The 25,257-nt window shown below is 38.4% G+C and overlaps 1 protein-coding gene and 1 pseudogene across 4 annotated transcripts; one reads left to right on the top strand and one right to left on the bottom strand.

The window, feature by feature from the left end:
* Positions 1–10,952: 10,952 nt before the first annotated feature.
* LOC105309008 lies at positions 10,953–11,234 on the bottom strand (annotated as a pseudogene).
* Positions 11,235–21,605: 10,371 nt separating this feature from the next.
* Positions 21,606–23,960, top strand: TCEAL1 (transcription elongation factor A like 1). 4 transcript variants are annotated; one of them, XM_011385081.2, is made up of 3 exons: positions 21,608–21,992; positions 22,440–22,491; positions 22,848–23,960. In XM_011385081.2, exon 3 carries the CDS (start codon positions 22,860–22,862, stop codon positions 23,397–23,399), a length of 540 nt encoding a protein of 179 aa, XP_011383383.1. In that variant the 5' UTR covers positions 21,608–21,992; positions 22,440–22,491; positions 22,848–22,859; the 3' UTR covers positions 23,400–23,960. The 4 variants fall into 4 exon arrangements, with proteins under 4 accessions (XP_023381720.1, XP_011383383.1, XP_011383382.1 ...); XM_011385080.2 differs by having other exon boundaries at positions 21,838–21,992; positions 22,440–22,501; XM_023525952.1 differs by lacking the exon at positions 22,440–22,491 and having other exon boundaries at positions 21,606–21,992.
* Positions 23,961–25,257: the final 1,297 nt, after the last annotated feature.

Genomic DNA, 25,257 nt, shown 5'->3' on the forward strand with positions numbered 1-25,257 from the left:
GATGGTATCCTTTGAAGCACAGTTTTTAATTTTGATTAAGTTCAATTCATCTGTTTTTTCATTGACTATGTTTTTGGTGTCATCTCTAAGAAACCATTTCCTAACTTATGGTAACAAATATTTACTACTATTTTTATTTCTAAGAGTTTTATAGGATTAGCTCTTACACTTAGAACCGATTCATTTTGAGTTTTTATATCATGTGAAGTAAGGGTTCAAATTAATTCTTTTGAATGTAGACATCCAGTCGACCCAGCACCATTTCTTGAAAAACTATTCTTTGGTCAAAAATGCATTAACCATAAATGTGAAGGTTTAGTTTTAGACCCTCAATTATGTTTTATTGATCTATATGTCTATCCTTATGCAAGTATCACACTGTCTTGATTACTGTAGCTTTGTAATAAATTTGGAAATAGAGAACTGTGAGGCCTCCAACTTTCTACTTCTTTTTCAAGATTATTTTGGCTATTCTGGGTACTTTGTATGTATGTCCATAAGGATTTTGGGATCGGCTTGTCAAGTTCTGAAAAGATATTAGCTGAAATTTTGATAGGCATTGCAATGAATCTTCAGGTCAGTTTGGGAGGTATTACCAAATTAACAATATCAAGTCTTCCAATTCATGAACACAGGATATCTTTACATTTATTTAGGTCTTCTTTAATTTCTTTAAACAATGTTCATTATTTTTCAGTGTACAATTTTTGCACTTCTTTAGTTAAATTTATTCTCAAGTATTTTATTCTTTTTGATGTTCTGTAGTAAGTGGAATTGTTTGTTTTCTTAATTTTCATTTTCAGATAGTTCATTGCCAGTGTATAGAAATGCAACTCATTTTATATATTAATATTGCATTCTGTAACCTTTCTGAATACATTTATTAGTTCTAAAAGCTTTTTTTTTTTGGTGTGGATACCTTAGGAATATTAAATAAAAGCTCATGTCGTCTATAAACGAAGATAGAATTACTTCTTCCTTCCAATCTGGATGCTTTTTATTTCATTTTTTCCCTAATTGCCCTAGCTAGACCTCCAGTACAATATTGAATAAAAGCATGGGGATCAGACATTCTTGTCTTGTTCCTGATCTTAAGGGAAAAGCATTAAATCTTTAACTATGAATTTTAATGTAAACTATAGTTACATTTGGGTATATCCTTGCCAGGCTGAAGAAGTTCTTATTTTGTCAAGTGGTTTTTCTGTGTCTAGTGAGATGATCATGTGTTTTTTTTTTTTTCTTTAAAATTTGGTAGAATAAACCAGTAAAGCTGTCTGGGCCTGGGCTTTTCTTTGTGAGGTTTCTTGATTACTAATTCAATCTCTTTACTTGATATAGGTCTATTCTGACTTTCTAATTCTTTATGAATCGGTTTAAGTACGGTATATCTTTTTAGAAAATGTCCACCTCTTCTAGGTTATCTAATTTTTTAACATGTAGTTGTTCATAGTATTCCCTTATAATCCTCTTTCAGTCCCTCCTTCCCTCCCCTACCCTATTTGAGGGGAAGGGAGAGGGGCTGGAGATTGAATTAATTACCAGTGGCCAAAGATTTAATCAATCATGCATGTAATGAAGCTTCCATACAATATCAATATAAAAAATCAATTTTTTACACTAGAAATTATGGTCTGAAAATTAACTTCAGAAAATGATACCATATGCATGACATCAAAAAGAAAAACATTTTTAGGAATATATTTAACAAAAGAAATGCTAGACTTATAAATTGAAAACACAAAATGTTGTTGAAAAATTTTAAAGAAGATCTAAATAAATGGAAATCCCATGTTCATGGATTGAAGGAAAATATTATTCAGATGACAATATTCCCCAATTGATCTACAGATCAGTGCACTACCTATCAAAAGCCTACCTGGCTTCTACATAGAAAATGACAACATGGTTCCAAATTCAAGGGATCCAGAATAGACAAAACAATCTCTGAAAGAATAATATTGTATATTTTGTACTTCCCAATTTCAAAACTTACTATAAAGTGACAGTAATCAAGACAGTGTGGTACTGCCATAAAGAAAGATATATAGATCAATGGAAAAGAATTGAAGAGTCCAGAAGTAAATCCTCACATTTAGGGTTAATGGATTTTTGACAAATGTGCCAAGTCAATTCAAAGGGGAAATAATAGTTTGAAAAATAATAGTGATGGGACAATTGGATATCCACGTGCCAAAGATTGAATTTACACCACTATATCATACTGTGCAACAAAATTAACCCAACATGGGTCATAAGTGTTAATGTAAGAGCTAAAATTATAGAATTCTTAAAAGAAAACATCGGAGTAAATCTTCATGGCTTTGTGTTTCACAATGTTTTCTCATATACGACAACAAAAGCATATGTGACAAAGGGTAAGATATGTTAGACACCATCAAAATGAAAACTTTTCGTACTTCAAATGATACCATTAAAAAGTGAAAAGGCAACCCACAGAATGGAAGAAAATACTTGTAAATCATATATTTGATAAGGAACTAATTTCCAGAATATATAAGGAACTTGGAAATTCAACAATAAAAAACTACCCAGTTAAAAAACAAGTGACCAGCATCCATCTATGATAAAAATTCAGCAAAGTGGGCATAGAGGAAACATACCTCAATATAATAAAGGCCATATATGACAAACCTACAGCTAATATCATACTCAATGGGGAAAGGCTAAAAGCATGTTTCCTTAAGATCAGGAACAAGACAAGGATGCTCACTTTCACCATTCCTCTTCGACACTGTATTGGAAGTTTTAGCTACAGCAATAAGACAAGAAAGAGAAATGAAAGGCATCCGAATTGGAAAGGAATAAGTAACACTCTTGTTATTTGCCGATGATATGATACTACATATAGAGAACCCTAAAGATTCCACCAAAAAACTGTTAGAGCTGATCAATGAATTCAGTAAAGTAGCAGGTTATAAAATAAATATTCAGAAGTCAGTGGCATTTTTATATACCAAAAAAGAACTTTCAGAAAGAGAAATTAAGAAAATCCCATTTATAATTGCATTGAAAACTATAAAATAACTGGGAATCAAATTAACCAAGAAGGTAAAAGACCTGTTTTCAGAAAATTATTGTCATTGAAAAAAGAAATTGAAGAAGATACAAATAAATGGAAGCATATACCATGCTCATGAGTAGGAAGAATCAACATCTACCATCTACCCAAAGCAATCTATAGATTCAATGCAATCCCTATCAAAATGCCAATGGCATTTTTTCAGGGAGCTAGAAAAAATAATCCTAAAATTTATATGGAACTATAAAAGACCCCAAAGAGCCACGGCAGTCTTGAGAAAGAACAAAGTTGGAAGTATCACACTGCCTGTTATCAAACTATACTACAAGGCTACAGTAATCAAAACAGCATGGTACTGGCATAAAAACAGATACATCGATCAATGGAACAGAATAGAGAGCCCAGAAATAAATCCATGCCTATACACTCATGAAATATGTGACAAGGGAGGTAAGAATATACAATGGGGTAAAGACAGTCTCTTCAATAAATGGTGTTGGGAAAAGTGGACAGATACATGCAAAAAAAAAAAAAGAAGAAGAAGCTGGACCACCTTTTTACACTGTATACAAGAATAGATTCAAAATGGATTAAAGGCTTAAATGTAAGACCTGAAACCATAAAACTTCTAGAAGAAAACAGGCAGTAAACTCTGATATTATTAACAGGAATTTCTTTTCAGATATATCTCCTCAGGCAAAGGAAACAAAAGAAAAAATAAACAAATGGGACTACATCAAACTAAAAAGTTTTTGTACAGCAAAGGAAGCCATCAACAAAACAAAAAGACAACCGACTGATGGGGGAAGATATTTGCTAATGATACCTGATAAGGGGTTAATATCTAAAATATATAAAGAACTTATACAACTCATCAACAAAAAAACAATCCAATTAAAAACTGAGTAGAAGACCTGAACAGACACTTCTCCAAAGAGGAAATATGGATGGGTAATAGACATATGAAAAGATGCTCAAGGTCGTTAACCATCAGGGAAATGCAAATTAAAGCCATAATGAGATACCACTTCACATCTGTCAGAATGGCTATCATCAATAAATCAAACAAGTTTTGGCAAGTATGAGGAGAAAAGGGAACCCTCATACATTGTTGGTGGGATTGTGAATTGGTCCAGTTGCTATGGAAAACAGTATAGAGGTTTCTCAAAAAATTAAAAATAGATAAACTTTTTGACCCAGCAATTGCACTTCTGGGTATTTATCCAAAGAAAACCAAAATAATAATTCTTAAAGATCTATGCACTCCAATATTCATGGCAGCACAATTTACCATAGCCAAGATTGGAAGCAACCTAAATGCCCATCAACAGATGATTGGATAAAGAAATTATGGTTCATATATACAATGGGATATTACTCAGCCATTAAAAAAGGAAATCCTACCATTTGCGACAACATGGATGGACCTAGAGGTTATTATGCTGAGTGAAATAAGTTAGAGAAAGATAAATACTATGTGATTTCACTTATATGTGGAATCTAAGGAACAAAAAAAACAAACTAATCAAAAACAGACTCACAAATATAGTGGACAATTTGGTGATGGACAGAGGGGAGTGGGGATTGGAGGGTTGGGAGAATGAGGTGAAGGGTTAAAGAAGTACAACTTAGTAGTTGATAGTTGTTCATGGGGATGGGGAGCATGGCATAGGGAATGCAGTTAGCATTAATACGATGGCTAGGTGGAAGGCCAGGGGAGGGAGGAAGGGAGCAACTGGGGGGATCGTTTTATGAACTATATAGATGTCTAACCAATGTACTGTATACTTGAAACTAAATAAATAAATTTAAAAAATAACAACAACAACAAAACAGGTGAATGACTTCAACATTCATTTCTCCAAAGACAAAGAGAAAACCAAGACACACATAAAAAGAAGCTCAACATCATTAGTCATTAGGGAAATGCAAATCAGAACCAAAAAGTGATAACATTTCACATACAATATGATGGCTAAAATGAAGAGGATGGAAAATAACAAATTTAGGCTAGGATGATGAAACTGGAGCCCACCAACTTTGCTAATGGGAATGTAAAATGCTGCACCTCGTTTGGAAAATAGATTGGCAGTACTTCAAAATGTTAAACATAGATTTTTCATATGCCCCAGCAATTCCATTCCTTGGCATGTACCCAAGAGAAATGAAAAAATATGGCCACACAAAACTTAAACACCGATGTTCATAGCAGCATTGTTTATAATAAGCAATGGGAAAAGTGGAAAAAAAAAAACCCAAATGTCCATCAATTGATGAATAAACAATATGTAGTATATATCATACAATAAAATATATTTGGCAATAAAAAGGAAGTGTTGCGAGATTCTCGAACAGAGAGACGGGACACCGAGGCTATAACCAGGAAGCAGTGTTTATTGATGCCGGAACCGGCTCAGCGGATTCTTATCCAAAGGCTGAGCCCCGATTGTAACATGGTGGGCAGTTTTATACCATCTTGTACTTCCGCATTCTTACACAGCTATAGATATTCCACATAAGGAAAGAGAACACTGATTGGCTACCAAACTATAAGGAAACTGACTTAATCGTTTCAGCGGGGTTTTCAGACTGCCACGTCAAGCCAGAGAGACCTGGGAAGGGGGCTGTAGTCAGGAACTAACTCATTTGAGCAGAAAATGGTCAGGCAGGGTCAGAAGAAGTACTCAAACATGCTACAACATGGATGAAACTTTAAAACAACATGCTAAGTGAAAGAAGTCAGTCACAAAAGATCTCACATTTTATTATTCAATTTATAAGAAAATGCCATATCAGCAAATGTATAAAGACAAAAAATAGATTAGTGGTTGCTTGGGGCTGACAGCAGGGTAGGGATAGGAAGTTATTGGTAATTGATATCAGGTTTCTTTTTTGGATAATGAAAATATTCTAAAATTAGACTGAGTAATGATTGTACAAAAACATTGATTTGTACTCTTTACATGGGTAAATTATATGGCATATAAATTATATCTCAATAACACTGTTAAAGAGAAAAATTATACAATAAAAGTAATAACAATGTATTATGGGATTATAAAACATGAAGAAGTAAAATGTAAAACAACAATTAAAATGAGAAGAGGAATCCATAGTTATAAAGTTCTTCCATTATACATGGAGTCATATTACTTGAAGGTATACTGTGATGATATAAAATAAATACTGTAAACTCTAGAGCCATGGCTCAGATATTTTACCTGGGGAGAGAAGCAGGCTATAAAACAGAGAGCTCTCAATCTCTTCCCAAAGGAAATGATTTAATATATACGGAGTGTGGAGAAGATCGAGCTGCTCTTGAAAACAGTGGAGGTTATGGTGTATGGTATAATAAAACATATATTTGGTCTTTGTCTCCAGTTCCTAGCACAGAGCTCCCACAACCTTGAAGTTTCCTAAATTGCAGGAGTGTCTTTTGTTATTCATAATGAGCCTCTTTTGACCATATCTGAGTTTATGCTAATGAGGTGACTCAGGGTGGGGTTCCCTAGCTTCAGAAAGATCAAACGAATGATTAGACAGTTGGAATTTTTCAGTCTCACCCCTCCCACCTCCGGGGAGGGAAGAAGGGATGAAGATGTGAGTTTAATCACCAATGACCAATGATTTAATCAAGCATGGCTATGTGATAAAACCCTGCACCACTCTCTCTCTTCCCAATACCTTGCCTCATGCTTCTCTTCCATTTAGCTGTTTCCTGAGTTGTATCCTTTAAAATAAACCGGTACTGGTCCCTCTCACTCTCTGCCTCTGATAAGAGACCACACTCTGTCTGTGGAGCATTATCCCTTTTCTAAGAGACTTTACTTTTGACCCTAAAAAAAAAAAAATAAACCAGCACTAGTAATTAAAGTACTTTCTTAAGTCCTGTGACTTAGTCTAGTAAATTATCAAAATTTACTAGGGGTGTCATGGAACCCCCAAATTTGCAGTTGGCTGGGCAAAAGCGTGAGTAGCCTGGGCATCCTATTTGTGGCTGGTGTCTGAAATCAGGACATTCTTGTAAGACTCAGCCCTTAACCTATGGGGTCTGCATTAATTCTGATGAGTTAGTATCAGAACTGAATTGAATTGTAGGATATCCAGTTGGTGTTGAAAAACACAATACCTTTGGTGTTAGAAGTGGTGTCAGCTAACACCACACATGGTGAAAAGCAATTGAGAGGACAATGGTAGATTCATTGGAGATATAGACTAAACCCTAGTTCTGCTCATTTACCCAAGAAAACCTGGGAGAGAGAGAGCTAGGAGGAAACCTGGAAGCAGAACTAATCTCAGTCCCTTGAACAAATTATGCCTCAGGGAATTATTGAAAACAATAACGCAATCAACAGACAATTAGTGGCATTTAAAAGCTCTGTGTGGTCAGGGAAATAGACAGTCAAAAAGAGCCCTGGCAAAACCACTGTCTTCCAAGGGTGGCTGTGGGCACATTTAAAGTTGTGCCCACTGAGGAGCAAAATAAGAGGTTTCATACTATGTGTGGGCACAGATATTATTGGTTTAGAGATTAGCTAGATTACCTAAAATGATCTAAATTATCTAAAATAATCCATCTAGTCACTAAAAAATAAACATGAAAATAACAATAACAAGCCCCAGATGGGGAGAGGGAGCCAGTACCCAGAGTTGCTGCAATACATTATCTAAAATGTCCAGTTTCCGATTTTAAACAAAAGGCAGGCAACAGAAACTACCTGTGAGAGTGACCAGATGTCAGATTTAACAAAGACTTCAAAGTAGCCACTATAAATGTGATCACAGAACTAAAGGAAACCATGATTAAAGAAGTAAAGGTAGCTATGATGACAATGTGAAATCAAATACAGAATATCAATAAAGAGAAATTATTTTTAAAAAATAATAAGTGGAAATTCAGGAGTTGAGAAGTACAGTAACTGAAATAAAAAATTCAACAGTAGATTTGAACTAGAAGACTGAGTAAACTTTTGAAGATAGACTGATAAAGATTAAGCAATCTAAAAAACAGAGAGAAAAAAGGCTGAGGAAAAATGTACCGAGCCTCAGAGAACTGTGGAACACTATTAAGTGCTACAATGGCCAAGGAAATGACTCCCAATGGTGACTTGAATCCAAAGGAACCAAGTGAAGAAATACAGAAATATGTAAGAAGGTTATTATAACAAATGCTATGGACATATACCCACTTCCCTTTCTTCTGAGTTTTTAAAATATATTAAGTTACATAAAGTAATAATTATAACAGTGTATTGTTGGGTTTGTAAGATATATAGGTGTAATATATACATATATAACAAGAAAATCACAAAAAAGGGGAGAAGAGAATAAAGTTATATAGGAGTAATATTTCTGTATCTCACTAGAATTAAGTTAGTATAAGTTAGTATAAATCTGAAGCTGATTCTGATAAGTTAATATGTATTTAGTAAGCACTAGCACAAACACTAAGGATATAACTAAAAAATATAACAAAAAATCATTAATGAAATTAAAATGCATCATTAGAAAATATTCACTTAATGCAAGAGGAGCAGGAGAGCAAAGAAGATATGAGACATAGAAAACAGAAAGTAAAATGGCAGATGTAAATCCAACTATAACAGTAATAACATAAAGTGTGAATGAATTAAACTATACAAAGGCAGAGTTTTCAGACTGGATATAAAAAAAACAAAAATCTAATGATATGCTACCTACAGGAGACACATTTTAAATTCGAAGATACAAACAGATTGAAAGTAAAATGATAAAAAAGATATATCATAGAAACAACAACCACAGTAAAGCTGGAGTGGCTATAGTAATAGAAGAAAAATTAGACTTTAAAACAAAAATGTTAGTAGAGCTTATGAGAGACGTTTTATAAAAGAATTGATCCATCAGGAAGATAACAGTTATAAACATGTATGTACCTAATAAGAGGGCATCAAAACGAAGAAAAAAAAAGACAAAAATAAAGTGAGAAATAGACAATTCAACAATAATAGTTAAAGATGTTCAACTTTTAACAATGGATAGAAAAACTAGGTGGAAGATCAACAAGAAATGGAAGACTTGAACAATACTATAAACCAATAGACCTAATAGACATAGAATATTCTATAGAATATTCCACCCAACAAGATATACATTATTTTCAAGTGCACATGTAACGTACTCCAGAAGAGACTATATGCTAGGCAATAAAACAAACCACAATAAATTTGAAAGATTATAAATAATACTAAATAGGTTTTCTATAAACATGGACTGAAAGTAGAGAATAAAAACAAAAAGAAATTTGGAGAAATCACAAATATGTGGAAATTAGACAACACACTCCTAAATGACCAATGGATTAAAGAAGAAATCAAAAGGGAAATTAGAAAATATATTGAGATGAATGAAAATGAAGACACAACATATTGAAACTTATGGGATGAAGCTAAAGAAATGCTTAGAGGGACATTTATTGCTGTAAATGCTTATGTTAAAAAAGAAGGATCTCAAATCAATAACCTAAACTTCTACCATAAAACCCTGAAAAAATAGACCAACCTAAACTTAAAGCAAACAGAAGGAAGAGAGTAATAAAGACTAGAGAGTAACTAATGAAACAGAATTTTAAAAAAGAGAGAATCCAGCAAAAAAAAAAAAAAAAAAAAAAAAAAATTATACACCATGACCAAGTGGGATTTATTCCAGAAATGTGAGATTAGTTTAACATCCAAAAATCAATCGATGTAAAACACCATATCAATGGAATAAAAAACAAAAACCATGTGACAATCTCAAAAGGTGAAGCAAAGGCATTTTAAAAAATACAATACTTTTTCATGATAAAAACACACAACAAACTAGAAACAGAAAAGAACTTCCTCAACTTGACAAAGGTCATCTATGAAAAATGCACAGCTAACAACTTAATGGCGAAAGATTGGATGTTTTCCCCTTAAGATCAGGAACAAAACAAGGATGTCTGATCTTTCCGCTAGAGGTTCTAGCCATGGAAGTTAGGCAAGAAAAATAAATAAAAGGCATTTAGACTGGAAAAGGTAGAAGTAAAACTATCTCTATTCACAGGTGACATGAAATCCTAAGGAATCCACTAAGAAAACTATTAGAACAAAATTTCAATATACCAAAATTGATTGTATTTCCATATACTTGCAATGAACAATCCAAAAATGAAATTAAGAAAGCAATTTCATTTACAATAGCACCAAAGAGAATAAAATACTTAAGGGTAAATTTAACAAAAGAAGTATGAGAACTGTACATTAAAAACTAAAAAAAAAAAAAAAAAATCCTTTAAAAAAGATCTAAAAATGGAAAAGTAACTAATGTTTATGGAATGGTAGATTAATATTGTTAAAATGACAATAATCCCCAAACTGATTACAGATTAATGCAATCCTTATCAGAATCCCTGTGAGTGTTTATAGCAGTGTTATTTATAATAGCCGAAAGGTAAAAACAATCCAAATGTCCATCAAGTGATGAATGGGTAAAAAAATGTGGAATGGAGTATTATTTGGCTATAAAAAAATTTTAAAAAGTACTAATACATGATACAACATTGATAGACCTTGAAAACATCTTACAAAGTGAAAGAAGCCAGTCACAAAAAACATATATTACATGATTCCATTTATACAAAAGTTCTAGAAAAGGCAAATCCATAGACATAGGAAGTAGATTAGTGGTTGCCTAGGGTTGGGGAAGATGTAGGGATGAGAGGCCTTTAGAGTAAGGCCTTTCTTTTTTAAAATAAAAACATTATTACAGCAGTTAGTGTCAACTAGTAATACCAATAAGGGTAATCAAAATAATATGATTAAATAGTTAAGAACTATACTCCAAATAAAGGATACCTAAAAAACACAAATCATATTGCCTTCTCAATGATTTCTCACTTTATTAGTCATTTCTAGTTGGAGACATTTTGGAGCAGAGTAACATTATCTCCTTTTGGCCTGGTCCAACCCAGTTGTTTTCTTGACTTCATTTTAGAATGAATCTCTTCTGCATCATCTAATATGAGGTTCATATGCTCATCAAAACCAATGATACAGCCCTCTATCTGCATGTTCACTTGCTCATAAAGCCACACTTGAATCTGAGATCTATTTTGAAAGAATTTAAAGAAGATGAAGTTGATGGGCTATACCATCGCCTTCTGCACTTTTTGGCTCTGGCTATGGTATACCATGGTGGAAGATGACAAAGACCACACTAATCTATGCCTGGGCTTTCTTTTGGAGGTGATGAAAATGTTCTAATATTGACTGTGTTTGCATATGTCTGTGAATTTACTAAAAACCACTGAATTATATACTTTCAATGGGTAAATTGTATGGTATGTGAATGATATTACAATAAAGCTGTTAAAAATGAAAAAAAAAAAAAAAAGAAAGAAAAAGGGCCATCTTTACAGATCTTCCAAACATTAAAGTATAGGAAAATTACAAACACCTTTATGCCAATAAACTCAATAACATAGATAAAACTGTCAAATTCCTTGAAAGACACAAATTATCAAACTCATTCAAAAAATAAATAGAAAACTTGAACAGAAGAATGGTATTTAACCACTAGGTCTCCAGAAGAAAATAAAGACCCTGATTCATAAACATATCTAATTTCTGTGGTATAAACCATGGCCATCAATGTGACATCAATGTGACATCAATGAATGAAGATTTGTTAAGAGATGGTAATAATCAGCTCTTATTAGCTGGCATAAGCCAGTTCCAGCATGCATGCCACTGCCTATACCTATGAAAGAAAATTAATTTGTTATTAAAAACCTTTCAAGAAAACTTTAGGCCCAGACGTCTTCACTAGTGAATTCCATCAAACATTTAAGGATAAATAACACCAATTTTAACCAAACCCTTTCAAAAAGTAGAGGAAGCCCTCCCTGAAACTAAAACAAAAACATTACAAGAAAACTAAGACCAATATACCTCATGAACATAAATGTAAAAATCCTTTTTAAATATTTGGGAAATTGAATCCAGCTATACATCATTACCAAGTGAGGTTTATCCCAGGAATGCAGGTTGTTAAGTATTCAAAAGTCAATATAATTCAACAAATTAACATAATAAAGGAGAATAATTATGACCATCTCAATAGATACAGAAAGGGAATTTGATTAAAGATAATAAGTATTTATGATAAAAATCTCTCAGGAAACTATAAATAAAAAGGAAATTCATAGCTTGAAATAAGGCATCTATGAAAAAACTATAGCTGACATCATACTTAATAATGAAAGACTGAATGGTTTCCTCCTATAATAGGAAACCATACAAGGATGTCTGCTCTCATCAGTGCTAAGTCAACAGTGTACTGGAAATCTGAGTTAGTGCAATAAGGCAAGGAAAAGAGGACTGTAGATGGGAAAAGAATTTGTATAGCTGTTTTTATTCGCAGGAATATCATAGAATGCCCTAAGAATCTATAAAAACATAGTGGACAATTTGGTGATGGACAGAAGGGAGGGGAGGTTTTAGGGGCTGAGACAATGGGGTGAAAGGTTAAAGAAATACAAATTAGTAGTTGATAGGTGGTCACAGGGATGGGAAGCACGACATAGGGAATGCAGCTAGCATTAATGTAAAGGCTAGGTGGAAAACCAGAGGAGAGAAGGAGCAATTAGGGGGATTGTTTTATAAACTATACAAATGTCTAAAATTTTTTTTAATTAAAAAAAGTTATTAGATCTAATAAGTGAATTTAGTATGGTCTCAGGATAAAAAGTAATTATACAAAAAATCAAATATACATCTTATATACTAGAAATAATTAGAAAATAAAAAAATTAAATACCATTTTCAATGGCATCAAAAGCATGAAATAATTTGGGATAAATTTTATGCAATACATGAAGACTATGATATATTGCTGAGAGTAATTATAGAAGACCTAAAAAAATGACAAAGTATACCATGTTCGCATATCAGAAGACACAATCTCATCACAGTGACAATTCTCCCCAGATTGATCTGGATATTTAGTATAATTCTAAGTATGATCCCAGCTGACTTTTTTGTGTGAAAATCAACAAGTTTATTCTAAAGCTTGTTAGAAAATGTACAGGATCTGTAGCAGTTAAGACAAATTTGAAAAAGAACAATATCAGAAGACTGACAATACCTGACTTTGAGCCTTCTATAAAGTTGCACTAATCAAGACAGCATGGTGGAGACCAGCCAAGATGGCATTGAAGCTAGGTGCTGTGCATGCTTCCTCTCATGACCACACTAAAATTACAGTGAAACTACAGAGCAACCATAAGTGGGAGTCGCCTGAGGTCTGGCTGAACAGAAGTCCTACAACTGGGGACATACGTAAGACAACGGTGGTAGGAGGGGCGGAGACATGAAACAGCCAGTCCCACAACAGTGTGCGGTGGTGGAGAATCAGGAGGGTTATCTTGGCTGCAGAACCCCCTCCCCCTGTGAGGAGAGGGGTCCTGGCTCCACACTGGGCTCCTCAGCCCAGGGGTCCAGTGCCAGGAGGAGAAGTCCCCACAACCTCTGGCTCTGAAAACTAGTGGAAACTGTGGCTGAGTGAGATGGAGGCCTGGGGGAAGCGGAGACCTTCCTCTTAAAGGGCCTGTGCCCAGGCTTGCTTGCTGATGGACTCCTTCACTCTAAGCTCCTCAAGGGGCACCAGGGATATATGGGGAGACACTGAGTTGTCGGGCTTTAGGGTGAGGGCTGGAGGGGCAGCTTTCTCCTGGACAGATGTGCTGCCAGTATTCATTGTTCCTTGGTTGAGCCCTCCCCTCTCCCAGTGTTCTGACATAGGTGGCTGCCATACCTGAGTCTCCATCAACCTGGATAACACAGGTCATTTCACCCAGGTGATTCCCTGAGACTCCATCTCTTCCAACTTGTGGAGCCACCCAAGCTGCCTCCAGTGGTTCATTCTATACAAATGACCTGTCTCGGCTCCTGCGCACTTTCCTAAAATCTCTCAAAGGTTCACAAAACCTAAAGCAGCAGCATCTGGCCTCGGCATACCCTGTACCTCTTGCTGAGCAGCACCAAGCCCCATACTAGTGGCAGGGTTTCTGGCTTGGCCTCTCGAGGCACCTCTAAGCCCAACAGAGGTGGCAGCCATCAGCAGATTGCTTAGTGACTCTTACCAGGTGGCCCCGGAAAGTGCAAAGGCTGTGGCTGAACTTGGCCTGTAGCTGGGCCCCTCCCAGGAGGCCCTTGGGCAGGCACACCCAGTGGCCTGCTTCTATTGGCCACAGAGCTGGAGTACCACCCAAGGCTGCATCTGAGGAGGACACACCTGAAGGGCTGACTCGGCAGGCACCAAAGCCCTGCTAAACTGAATCCTGTTCCATAGGGTCAGCCCCTCAGAGGCCAATCCCCACAGAAGATCAGCCCAAGGGCCAATCTCTCCCATCGAAATGCAAACAGCAACCAAGGCTCAATTACATAAGGAAGGCACACATAACTCACACAAGGAATACCCCTGAGCACCTTGCTCATATAACCAGGGAAGACTGTGCCACTGGGCCCCACAGGACACCTACTATATAAAGCCACTCTACTAAGACCAGGAGACTTAGAAGCCCTACGTAATACATAGAAACAAACACAGGGAGGCAGCCAAAATGGGGAGACAAACATGTCCCACATGAAAGAACGAAACAAAGCTCCAGAAAAAGAACTCAACAATCTACCAGACGAAGAGTTCAAAGCACTGGTTAAAAGAATGCTCAGGGAACTTAGGAGACAAGTAGATCAACTCAGTGATAACTTCAACAATGAGATTGAAAACATGAAAATGGAGATGGAAAATATAAAAGTGAACCAGTCAGAAATGAAGAATATGTCTAAGATGAAGAATACATTAGAAGGAATCAACAGATTGGATGAACTGGAGGATCGAATCATCAGTTTAGAGGATGGGGTAGTGGAGGAAACCAAATCAGAACAGCAACAAGAAAAAAAGAATCCAAAAAACAGAGGATAGTTTAAGGGGCCTCTGTGACAATATGAGGTATAACAGCATTCGCTCATAGGGGTGCCAGAAGGGGAAGAGAGAAAGAGCAAGGAATTGAAAACTTATTTTGAGAAATAACGGAAAACTTCCCTAACCTCATGAAAGAAACAGACATACAAGCCCAGGAAGTGCGGAGTCCCAAATAAGATGAACCCAAAGAGGCCCACACCAAGACACATCATAATTAAAATGCCAAAGGTTAAATACAAAGAGAGAATCTTAAGAGCAGCAAGAAAAATGCAGTTAGTTACCTACAAGGGACCTCCCCTAACACTGTCAGCCAATTTTCAACAGAAACTTTGCAGGCTAGAAGAGCCTGCCACCAAATTTTCAAAGTGATGAAAAGTCAAGACCCACAACCAAGATTACTTTACCCAGCAAAGCTATCATTTAGAATTGAAGGACAGATAAAGAGCTCCCAGACACGAAAGAGCTAAAGGAGTTCATCACCACCAACCAGTATTACAGGAAATGTTGGAGGGACTTCTTAAAAAAGAAGAAAAAATATATATCAAAAATAAGAATAAAGAATGTCAATAACTACATAGCTATCAATGCGTACTTCGAATGAAAAAGAATTAAATACTCCAATCAAAAGATAGGCCCTTACATATGCTGCCTATAAAAGATTCACTTCAGATTAAAAGACATACACACACTAAAAAAAAAAGGGATAGAAAAAGATATTTCATGATTGACCTAGAGGGTATTGTGCTGAGTGGAATAAGTCAGTTAGAGAAGGTCAAATGCCATGATTTTACTTACATGAGGAATCTAAAGAACAAAATTTAAAAAAATACTCATAGACACAGAGAACATTTTGAGGATTACCACATGGGAATGGGGTTGTGGGAGTAGGTGAAAAAGAGGGAAGGGATTAAGAGTTACAAAATGGTAGTTACAAAACAGTCATGGAGATATAAAGGATAGCATAAAGATATAGTCAATAATATTGTAATGACTATATATGGTGTCAGATGGGTACTAGATTTATTGGGGTGATCACTTTGTGAGATATATAGATGTCTAATCACTATATTGTACACCTGAAACTAATATAATATTGTATGCCAACTATAATTGAAAAATAAAAAATATTGTTAAAAGAGACATCACGGTATTCGCAAAAGGACAGGACAGGAGAAATGTAATTCTTATGTCTGCCATTCCTGTTGTCCCACTTGCCTATTGCATTCCCTATGCCCCATAAGCACAAAATCCCAGTGGACTCAAACTCAAAGCAAGTAAGTAGTAAGCATGTTACCTCTATGAGTGTTGATAACCGAGAGGGGCCACCTTTTGGTTCCATTTAGAACTTACTTCCAATACAGAATCACATTTTAAGAAACACAAATGACTAAGAAACACAATCATATCCTTTCTTACATGTGTTACTGCCTTGTATTTGCCAACCACTTATGTCAAAAATGATGACAAGAAGGAAAGATAGAACAACTCACAGTTTCTTTTCCTTTCAGTCTTGTAGAATGGTCATATGTTGCACGTATCAAGAAGTGAAATAAAAACAGCTGAGTTAGTTTTGTGCAGTGTTTCCACTGTTCTGGTAAGAAGTAAATACATACGCTTGTATGAGCAACAAAATAAGAATTGTGCAATTTTAGTGATTCTACATGAGTAAAATGTTCTTGTATTTGCATTTAAAATGAATTGTACAATATAAACTAATTCATGTTAATAACCTAAAATTTTAATTTTCCTTTACTAGAACATTAAATAATAAATAAAAATCACAAGGCCAACATCAATGTTCATAAATCATATTGATAGCATGTAGCCTTGATACAATGTGATGAAATGGTACTTTATCTCTGTGATCTTTCTCCACAAAAGTCATAACTCCAGTCTAACCAAGAGAAAAAGACAAGCAAAATCTCAACAGAAGGGCATTCTACAAATACCTAACTAATATATTTGGAATTACAAAGGTAATCAAAATCAGAGAAAGTCTGAGACACTGTCACAGCCAAGGGGAGCCGAAGGAGACATGATAACTAAAAGTAACAAAATATTCTGGATAAGATCCAGGAAAAGAAAAAAAAAGGCATTAGGTAAAAAAGGATACTTGAATAAAGTACAATGTATCAATATTGGTTCATTAATTGCAATACATGTACCATACTATCTTAAGATGGTACTGGGTGTGGAGTAAACAGGAATTCTCTATAGTATCTTTTCAGTTTCTCTGTATCTCTAAAACCGTTCTAAAAAATTAAGTCTATTAAAGAAACATGAAAAGTCAAAAGAGAAACCACAAGAGAAAGAAAAGCTTTATACCTGTGTTTTAGTACCTTTAATGGTACTTTTTTCTTGTTTTTTAAAAGTATTCCAAAATAAAGGGTTTATTAATTTTTTCTTGGTTTTTAAACAAGGGGCCTTACGTTGTCATTTTATACTAGGCCCTGCAAATTATATAGCCTTCCTTGCCTCTGTCCTAAGCCCTGTCATCCAGACCTCAGACTGAGGTTGTTCCGGGCCCCTTGGGAGTCTCTAAAAGGCCAAGAGTAAGGCTGTGAGTGTGCAGGAGATCCACAGGGAAGGCCAGTATATATTGAGTTCTGTCCTCTGAGCTCATCTGAATTCTGGGAAAGGCAGCTGCAGCCACAGCCTGCAGAAGTCCTCACACAGGCCAAATGGTATTCGTAAGAGAAGCCACTGCATGGAGTCACAGCATCCTAGAGCTGGAAGTGACCTCATTCATTGTTCGACCACGGCCCCTTCCTCCACTTTTTAAGGAGAAGAAGGAGTACACAGAGGCATGGAGAGGGGTAGAAGGCTCTCAGGCCTCCAGAAGCCTCCAGCGAGTGACAGCCCAAGTTGTACCCAGCTCAGTGCCTCATGCTACCTCCCTTCGGCCCAGATTAGACCTGCCTTCTCTGTCCCCGAGTGTTTCCCAGCAGCCTGAATTGTTACCCCACCTTTCCTCAGAGCCCCTTCTTTGTTTCTCTGGGCATGTAGATAGTGGGGGTCGGGAGGGGGAGGGATGTGTGTGTCTAGGTAGGTGGGATGAGGCCAGAAGCAGAAAAGAGAAGGCTGTAGTCATTGCATTTCCCACTTGACCATTTTTCCTGGGGCTGGGGTAGGGGAAGAAAGCCTGAGAGTCACAGTTGCAAGTCTTGAGACCAAAGAACAGCCATGGGTGTCATTAGAAAAGAACGCAGAGAAGGTGGCAGCAGCAAGGAGAACTTCTGGCTTGGAGAAGGCAGAATTCCTCAACTCCAGGCAGATGGGCCTTGCAAAGTGAAACCAGACCTCCATGGAGTCTTTACTATACATGGGCTCAGAGGGATAGGGCCTCTGGTCCTGCCACAGATGTGCAACCTCACCAGGGAACAGGAATCCCTGAACTGGAAACCCACGCTGGGCTTCCTCAGATGCCTCAGAGAAAGGCCACGCCTCTGGAGACTACTGTTATGGCAGCAGCTGCCAGTGGCTGACTGCCTTCTCCCTTGTGGACATGGCTGCCCTGCCTGCTTTCAGCTCCTGTTACATGAAAAGGCCTGTGCTTCCCACCGTGGTTGCACATAAACATGTCTAGAGCCCACTGCCCAGGAGCAGTTTTACAAAGTAGTTAAAGGTTCAATCTCTCGTGTCACACTGTCAGAGTTTAAATCCCATCTCAGCTGTTTATTATCATTTGTGTTTCCATGGGAACTATGTATAACCTCCCAGAACCTCAGTTATCTCACTTGTAAAATGGAGTTACTTAGACTTAAACCCTCACTAGCAACAGTGAGTCCAACAACATGTCCTCACAGGACCCTAAATGAGCAGTATCAAATCAAATTTATCAGAAGGGTTATTTCACAGCCCCCATCCTGACCACACACAAACAAGTGGCCGAGCACATTCCTTTGTAACAAATAGTTGTCACCATGGCAGAATCGCCTTCACCTTATTCCTTCTTGAAGAGCCTTTTCTCTCAAGAGAACACCAGATCAGCTACTGTCAGGCAAAGAGAAATCCAATTTATGAAGACACTGTCTTCTTTCCTCCTTTCCTGGTTCTAATTCTTCATAAGTCCCTTGCCTGCCTGCCACCCACATTTACTAAGTTCTCATCAAGGGTTAATTTATACTAGTTTGGGAGCTTTCAGGGGGCAACTGTGTCTTCTATCAGTAGCACTAGAAAATAATCCCACCCTAAGAAGTCACACTGAGAGAGGAAAGGAAGAGAACTGGCCTGGCAGGGTACACTCCTGGCTGCCACACTCACCAGGGAAAAGGAATTTTTCAATTGGGGTCAGAGCTCTTTGCTGAGATCTCCCCTAGATCTTTCCTGAGTTTGCTGAAATTATCAGCCTATTTAGTACTCACTGTGTGATTTAAATTAATATTTTGTAGCTAATGTACTAAATGACAGAATCTGGATTCAAAGAACGAGTGAATCTAAGATGACATTGAACCCAGAAAAATAGAAGCTTCTGTACTTGAGTTAAAACTAAAATGATTTACAGAAGCGCTTTAACAGGGATGCATGAAACAGATCTGAGGGTCTCAGCTGACTGCAACTTAAAGTGGATTCAACTGTGTGATATGGCACCCATAAAACCTATGATCTTAGGATGCATCTATAGATATATAGTGGCTATTCTAGAATGAAGGGTGTGATAAGATCACTTCATTCTACACTAGACAGAAAATTCACTATTTTTAGAGACATTTACAAATTCAAGAGCATGTAGGATGGTGAATGACTTTGAAAAAATATATTATGTCAGAAAGAGGTAAACTAACTGGGAGGTTCTTGGTAAGAACATAATTGTTTAAGGATTAAATAAGATAACATATTTAAAGTGTTTACTGCAATGCCTGGCATAAATGCTCAATTAATGTTAAAAATAAAAGAATGATAATTAGTAGTGTTATTAGCACATCGTACTATTACTACTATTATAGTTAATACTTACGGAGTGCTTACTATATACTAGGCATTATTCCAGATTCTTTACATACACTGATTCATTTATTCCTCTTACCAATCCTATGATATAGGTACTATTATGCCTCCAGTTTTGTAGATAAGGAAGCTGAACCACAGAAAGGTTGTCCAGTGTGTCTCACAGGTGGGAAGGGTAAAGAACCAGAACATTAACTTCACCAGTGTCAGGCTATCAAGGGTAAAAGCCACTTTTGTTCCTTCATACATGTTTTGTACCACTCCAGAGAACAGAACCAGGACCAATGTGTATAAACAATTGGGAGGAAGATTTCAACTCAACAACAACGAACCACTCTGAATGATTAGAACTGTCTGAAATTTCAGTGGGGTATCTTTTAAGGTAGTGAGTTCTCCATCACAGGATGTAAGGGGGAAAAAAGGATAGAAATGAAGAAATCAATGAAATGGGCCTACTCTTGAAAGAAACCATACAAATGATGAACCCATCCCTTGGTGAAAAGACTAAGGAAGGTATAGTGAAACTTGGTTTAAAAGACACACATTACTGAAAAACTGAAAAGTAACAACGGTTATGGAAAAGATATAAAGGTAAACTAATATCGGTCTTGCAGCTATCTCAGCACAAAGTAAATTAGATGTTGGATGAAGAGTGACAAAATGGGAAATTTCACATATGAATTTCTGTTTGGGAAACTTAGTAGGCAGCCCAGGTTTGCAAAAAGCAATCCCAGCATCCTCACAGATCTGATGGCCACCAATCCTGAAAGTGGAAAATACAGACAGGAGAAGAGGTATCTTCTGCTCTCTAGAAGGGCATCTGATTGAAAAAAGTAGCATCCAGGCTGATGTGAGTAGGTGAAATGCAGGCATGAGGAAGATCATAAAACACCATTAGATCCAAAATTACAGATACAGACTTGTAATGATAATTGAATATGTCAGCATGATTTTAATCCTGCTATATTCAGTGTGTGGTCGACAGAATTATTGCATAGTTTAATACGAATGCCCTCTGTGCTGAATCATTCTTTTGGGGGTCCAGCAGCCCCACGACCCAAATAGACCCAAATATTTGCTAATTTAATGAATATAAACTTTGTCAACCAGCAACAACAAGAGGTGGCTGGTTAAGGATATGACTTCCAGCAAAATATCTTATTTCTATTATGAAAAATGACAGTATATATACATACACACATATATAATAGTACGCATATTTACATACATACATACATACATACATACAATAATATCATGCACTCCATCAAAAAATGTTCCCATTTCCTTTTTCAGACTATTTGTGCTTGGACAAATGTGTATCTTGATTTATGAAATTCAAAGCAGTCTTTTTATATTTACAAACTTAATTCTTTTTAGAGTTCTAGAACTGAATGATTATCAATTTAGACTGGAGTTTTTATTTGTGATATAGGTCCAGAGGCTCACCAAAAATAAAATCCTGAAGTCATGGAAAACTGAAAGCTCATCTCCCACGAAAGTGACGAGATGAAAACCAAGTTGAGTTTCCAAGATATGGAAACTCCATAACCAAGATATGGATTACAACTGGGAGAGGTGGCATATGATGTTGCTTCATTAAGGAGAAATAGTCAAATTTGAATGCAGGATCTGGACTGTAGGGGAAATAATAATGGGCCTCCGTGGCTGATGAGAGAAGAATGAGGGTGAGAGGTGGTTGTCAGGGGAAGCAGCAGAGGAAAAGGCAATAACCCCAAAGTCTGGACGCTGACCGACTCTGTCACCAGGAAAAGGCAAATATTAACAAAGAGAGGTGACTGGAGATGCCTGATGCGTTGGAGTTCAAGAAATACTGATAGGTTGCTGCAGCGCGGCTGCGGGTCAAAGTGGTAACTGGGGATCCGAGCTTGGCGGTGACGCGCGGCTCTCACGTGACCAGGAGCCTGTGTTTGCCCAAGTCCCTCTCGTCCTAGTCCTTTTTGCCTGTCCAGACACCGTCTGCCTATTGCCCTCTGGACGAGGGGAAAAGCTGAAGGAAGTAAGTTCCCTCCGCCTTCTGAAATCGGTGTGTCGGTGCTGCCCAATAACTCCTGGGATCGGGATGGCAGAGAGTGTAGGCCCTTCTCTATGACAGTAAAGGCCTTTCCCTATGCCAGCCCGGCGCCCGCACGTCAGTCCAGAAAATGGTGGTCTTGGCGGGGGGATGAGTGGGCAAACCCCAAAAGGGAGCCACCGATACTTAGAAATAGTTTCTCAGTAATCAATCTTTCGCTTCCACTTCCCACCTGAAAAGAAATGACGAGCGCTGCGGGGTGGGGGTGGGGGCACGGAGGACGAAGCTCGAGATGCGGGAAGACATGGGGGGTGGGAACAAGAAAGGGAGGGCGCGGGGGCGGCGGCCGGTGCCCAGAAAAGGGGAGTGAGTCAGCCAGCCCCTCCTCCTACCCACTCCCCGCCCCCTACCCTCTCTGGCGTCCGTCTGCAGGTCTGCAGGTCACAGCCGAGCACCTCGAGGACGGAACACCTAGGAGCACAAGGCCAGGAGAGGTCCGGGAAAGGGTGGGCAGGGGATGCGGTACGAGGGAGGACGACAGTGGGAACGGAGTCGGCGGCGCCACCGCCCCGCCTCTGCTGCTGCGGCGGGAGAGGCCCGAGGCAAGGCCTGCTGGGAAAATGGTGGGCTTTCGGGAAGGAGGGGGCGACCGCGGCGGGGGCAGGAGACGCGGCGGCGTCCCCGGGACCACAGCCTCTCCGCCAGCGTAGGTGGGAGTACCTGGGCCCCAAAGCAGGAAAAGGCAAGTATGGGAACCCAAGGCCGTGGTTTCGGTCTGGCCACTAATTATCCTGACTTGACTTTGCCTTTCTTGTCTCCTCTGAATAACTGCTTATGAAGACCATTCCCAGCATGGAAAAATCCTGCCAAGCAAATGAAGAACAGCCACAAAGCGCGCCCAAGACCGACGAGGAGCAGCCTCCGCCGGAGCAGTCGTCCGAAGAGCCGAGTCTGGAGGAGCCGTCATCCGAGGAGCCGAGTCCGGAGGAGCCGTCATCCGAGGAGCCGAGTCCGGAGGAGCCGTCTTCCGAGGAGCAGTCCTCGGAGGAGGAGTTCTTTCCCGAGGAACTCCTTCCCGAGCTCCTTCCCGAGATGCTGGTGTCCGAAGAGCGCCCCCCTCAGGAGCACCTTTCTAGGAAGGACCTGTTCGAGGCGCGCCCTCCCATGGAGCAGCCTCCTTGCGGAGTGGGAAAACATAAGCTAGAAGAAGGAAGCTTTAAGGAAAGGCTGGCTCGCTCTCGCCCGCAATTTAGAGGGGACATCCACGGCAGAAATTTGAGCAACGAGGAGATGATAAAGGTAGCAGAGGAGATGGAAGAGATGAAAAGAGTACGAAACAAATTGATGATCATGCATTGGAAGGCAAGACGGAACCGTCCTTATCCTATTTAATGTGTCCGGCCTTCAGTGCTGCTTTGCCAGATTTAAGTATTGCCACCTGAACTTGGTTTGCATTTTCTCGTATCCCTCTCGCCATCTTCTTTTGACTTTTTGCCTGGCTTTATTTAAGGTGTTTCACTTGTAACTGGCGTAAATTGGGCTTCCATCTCCCCTCCCCCCATCCGCAAGTCTCCCTCTGTCAATTAGGAGTCTCACCCATTTGCATGAAAAGATGGACGTTATATATTGTGATGTGAAAAAGGCAATTTTTGAAAAGTATTTGTAGTATCCCGTTTTTGTAAAAAATGTATATTTATATATTAATAAGCAAAGAAAAACAGTATATACTTCAAAGGCTTAAAAGTGGTTATCTGTGCAGTAAGAATAGTGATTTTTTTTGTTTTTCATTTTTGCTTTGTTGGGACTTCTCATTTTTTTCAAGACGAACACATTTTACTTGAGTTCCAAAAAACCCCGATATAATGGGGAAAATGTAAAGCAGTTTAAAAGCTATCAGCTTATAAAGATGATGTGGCACTTAATAAATACTTGACAGAACTTAAAAAAAGTAAAGCCAGTGTTTCTTCTGAATCTCTTAGGCAGAAATATAAAGCAAGTACTTATATTTGCTTAAGGGTCATTCTTTACCCCTTTAAATAGGAATAATACTTGACTTACAGGGCTGCTGTGGAACCACATGAGGTAAAGATAGGGAGCTGTGTGTTTTTCCCCCACCTACAACATGCGGGAACCCTGTAGAGTTCTTTCAAGAATCTAGAGGCTGGTACCCAAAAGAGGAGAGCTCATTAGCGCTCACAAACAATTCCTGTGAGATTCCTGGTGAGTGTCACTGTCTCTTCCTGTCCTGCTGTTCTCTTCCCTTGGATACTGCCATGTCTGCTGGGCACAGCTGCTCCTCCTCCTGAGTCCTCCTTCCATGGCTCCCATCAACAAATAAAGTGCCAGAGACCTCTAGGTGCAAAGCCTCACTGAAGGCTTCAGATATCCTGCTGGGCCAAGCTGAGCTGTGTCTCCTACAGGTACTAGGCGAATGCCCCTTCTCCAGCTTTAATATTACACTTATCCAGGTGGATACCATCTCAGTTCTGCTTAAACATCAATGTTTTAAAGCAGAGGTCCCCAAACTCCCCCCCCCCCCGCACCCCCGTACCCCTGTGTCATGGACTGGTACCAGTCCCGTGGACTGTTAGTAACATGGCCTCACAGCAGCAGGTGAGCGGAGAGTGAGTGAGTGAGGCTCCATCTGTATATGCAGCCGCTTCCCAGCACTGGCATCACCGCCTCAGCTCCACCTCAGATCATCAGGCATTAGACTCTCACAGAAGCACCCATCCCTGGTACCAAAAAAGTTGGGGACCATTATCTTAAAGGATTCTCAGCAAAGTAGCCCTTCCCTCCCCCTGCCCCCCGAAAGCCTCCCTTTTCTTCATTGGACTCAAATATGAGTTCACTGGGACCTGGGCTAGGAGGCAAATTTGTGAGCCAGACACAATGCTGTGCACTTGACATTGGAACCTCTATCCCAAATAACTTTCAAAGATAACTATGGTTTTAATAGCCTAACATTTGCCTTAGGGTGAATTCTTTCAGAGTGACTTCTGGCAGGCTTGCCTTATCAATTCCGCTGACCTGCTCAATTTGTCTACACTAAAGAGGAAAAGAAAGTAAGACTTACTGATGTAGGTGGGGTAGAAGGACAATTCCCTTCTACCCCACCCACATCAATAAGAAATATGCAAAAGTACTTTGTAAGTCATTAAAGTACTATACATGTACATGCATATACATATATATGGGTGTATGTATCAGATACCATTTCTTTGTTAAGCTGCCCTTATAAAACCTAATT

Source organism: Pteropus vampyrus, unplaced genomic scaffold (assembly GCF_000151845.1).
Source record: "Pteropus vampyrus isolate Shadow unplaced genomic scaffold, Pvam_2.0 Scaffold653, whole genome shotgun sequence".
NCBI classification, from domain to species: domain Eukaryota; kingdom Metazoa; phylum Chordata; class Mammalia; order Chiroptera; family Pteropodidae; genus Pteropus; species Pteropus vampyrus.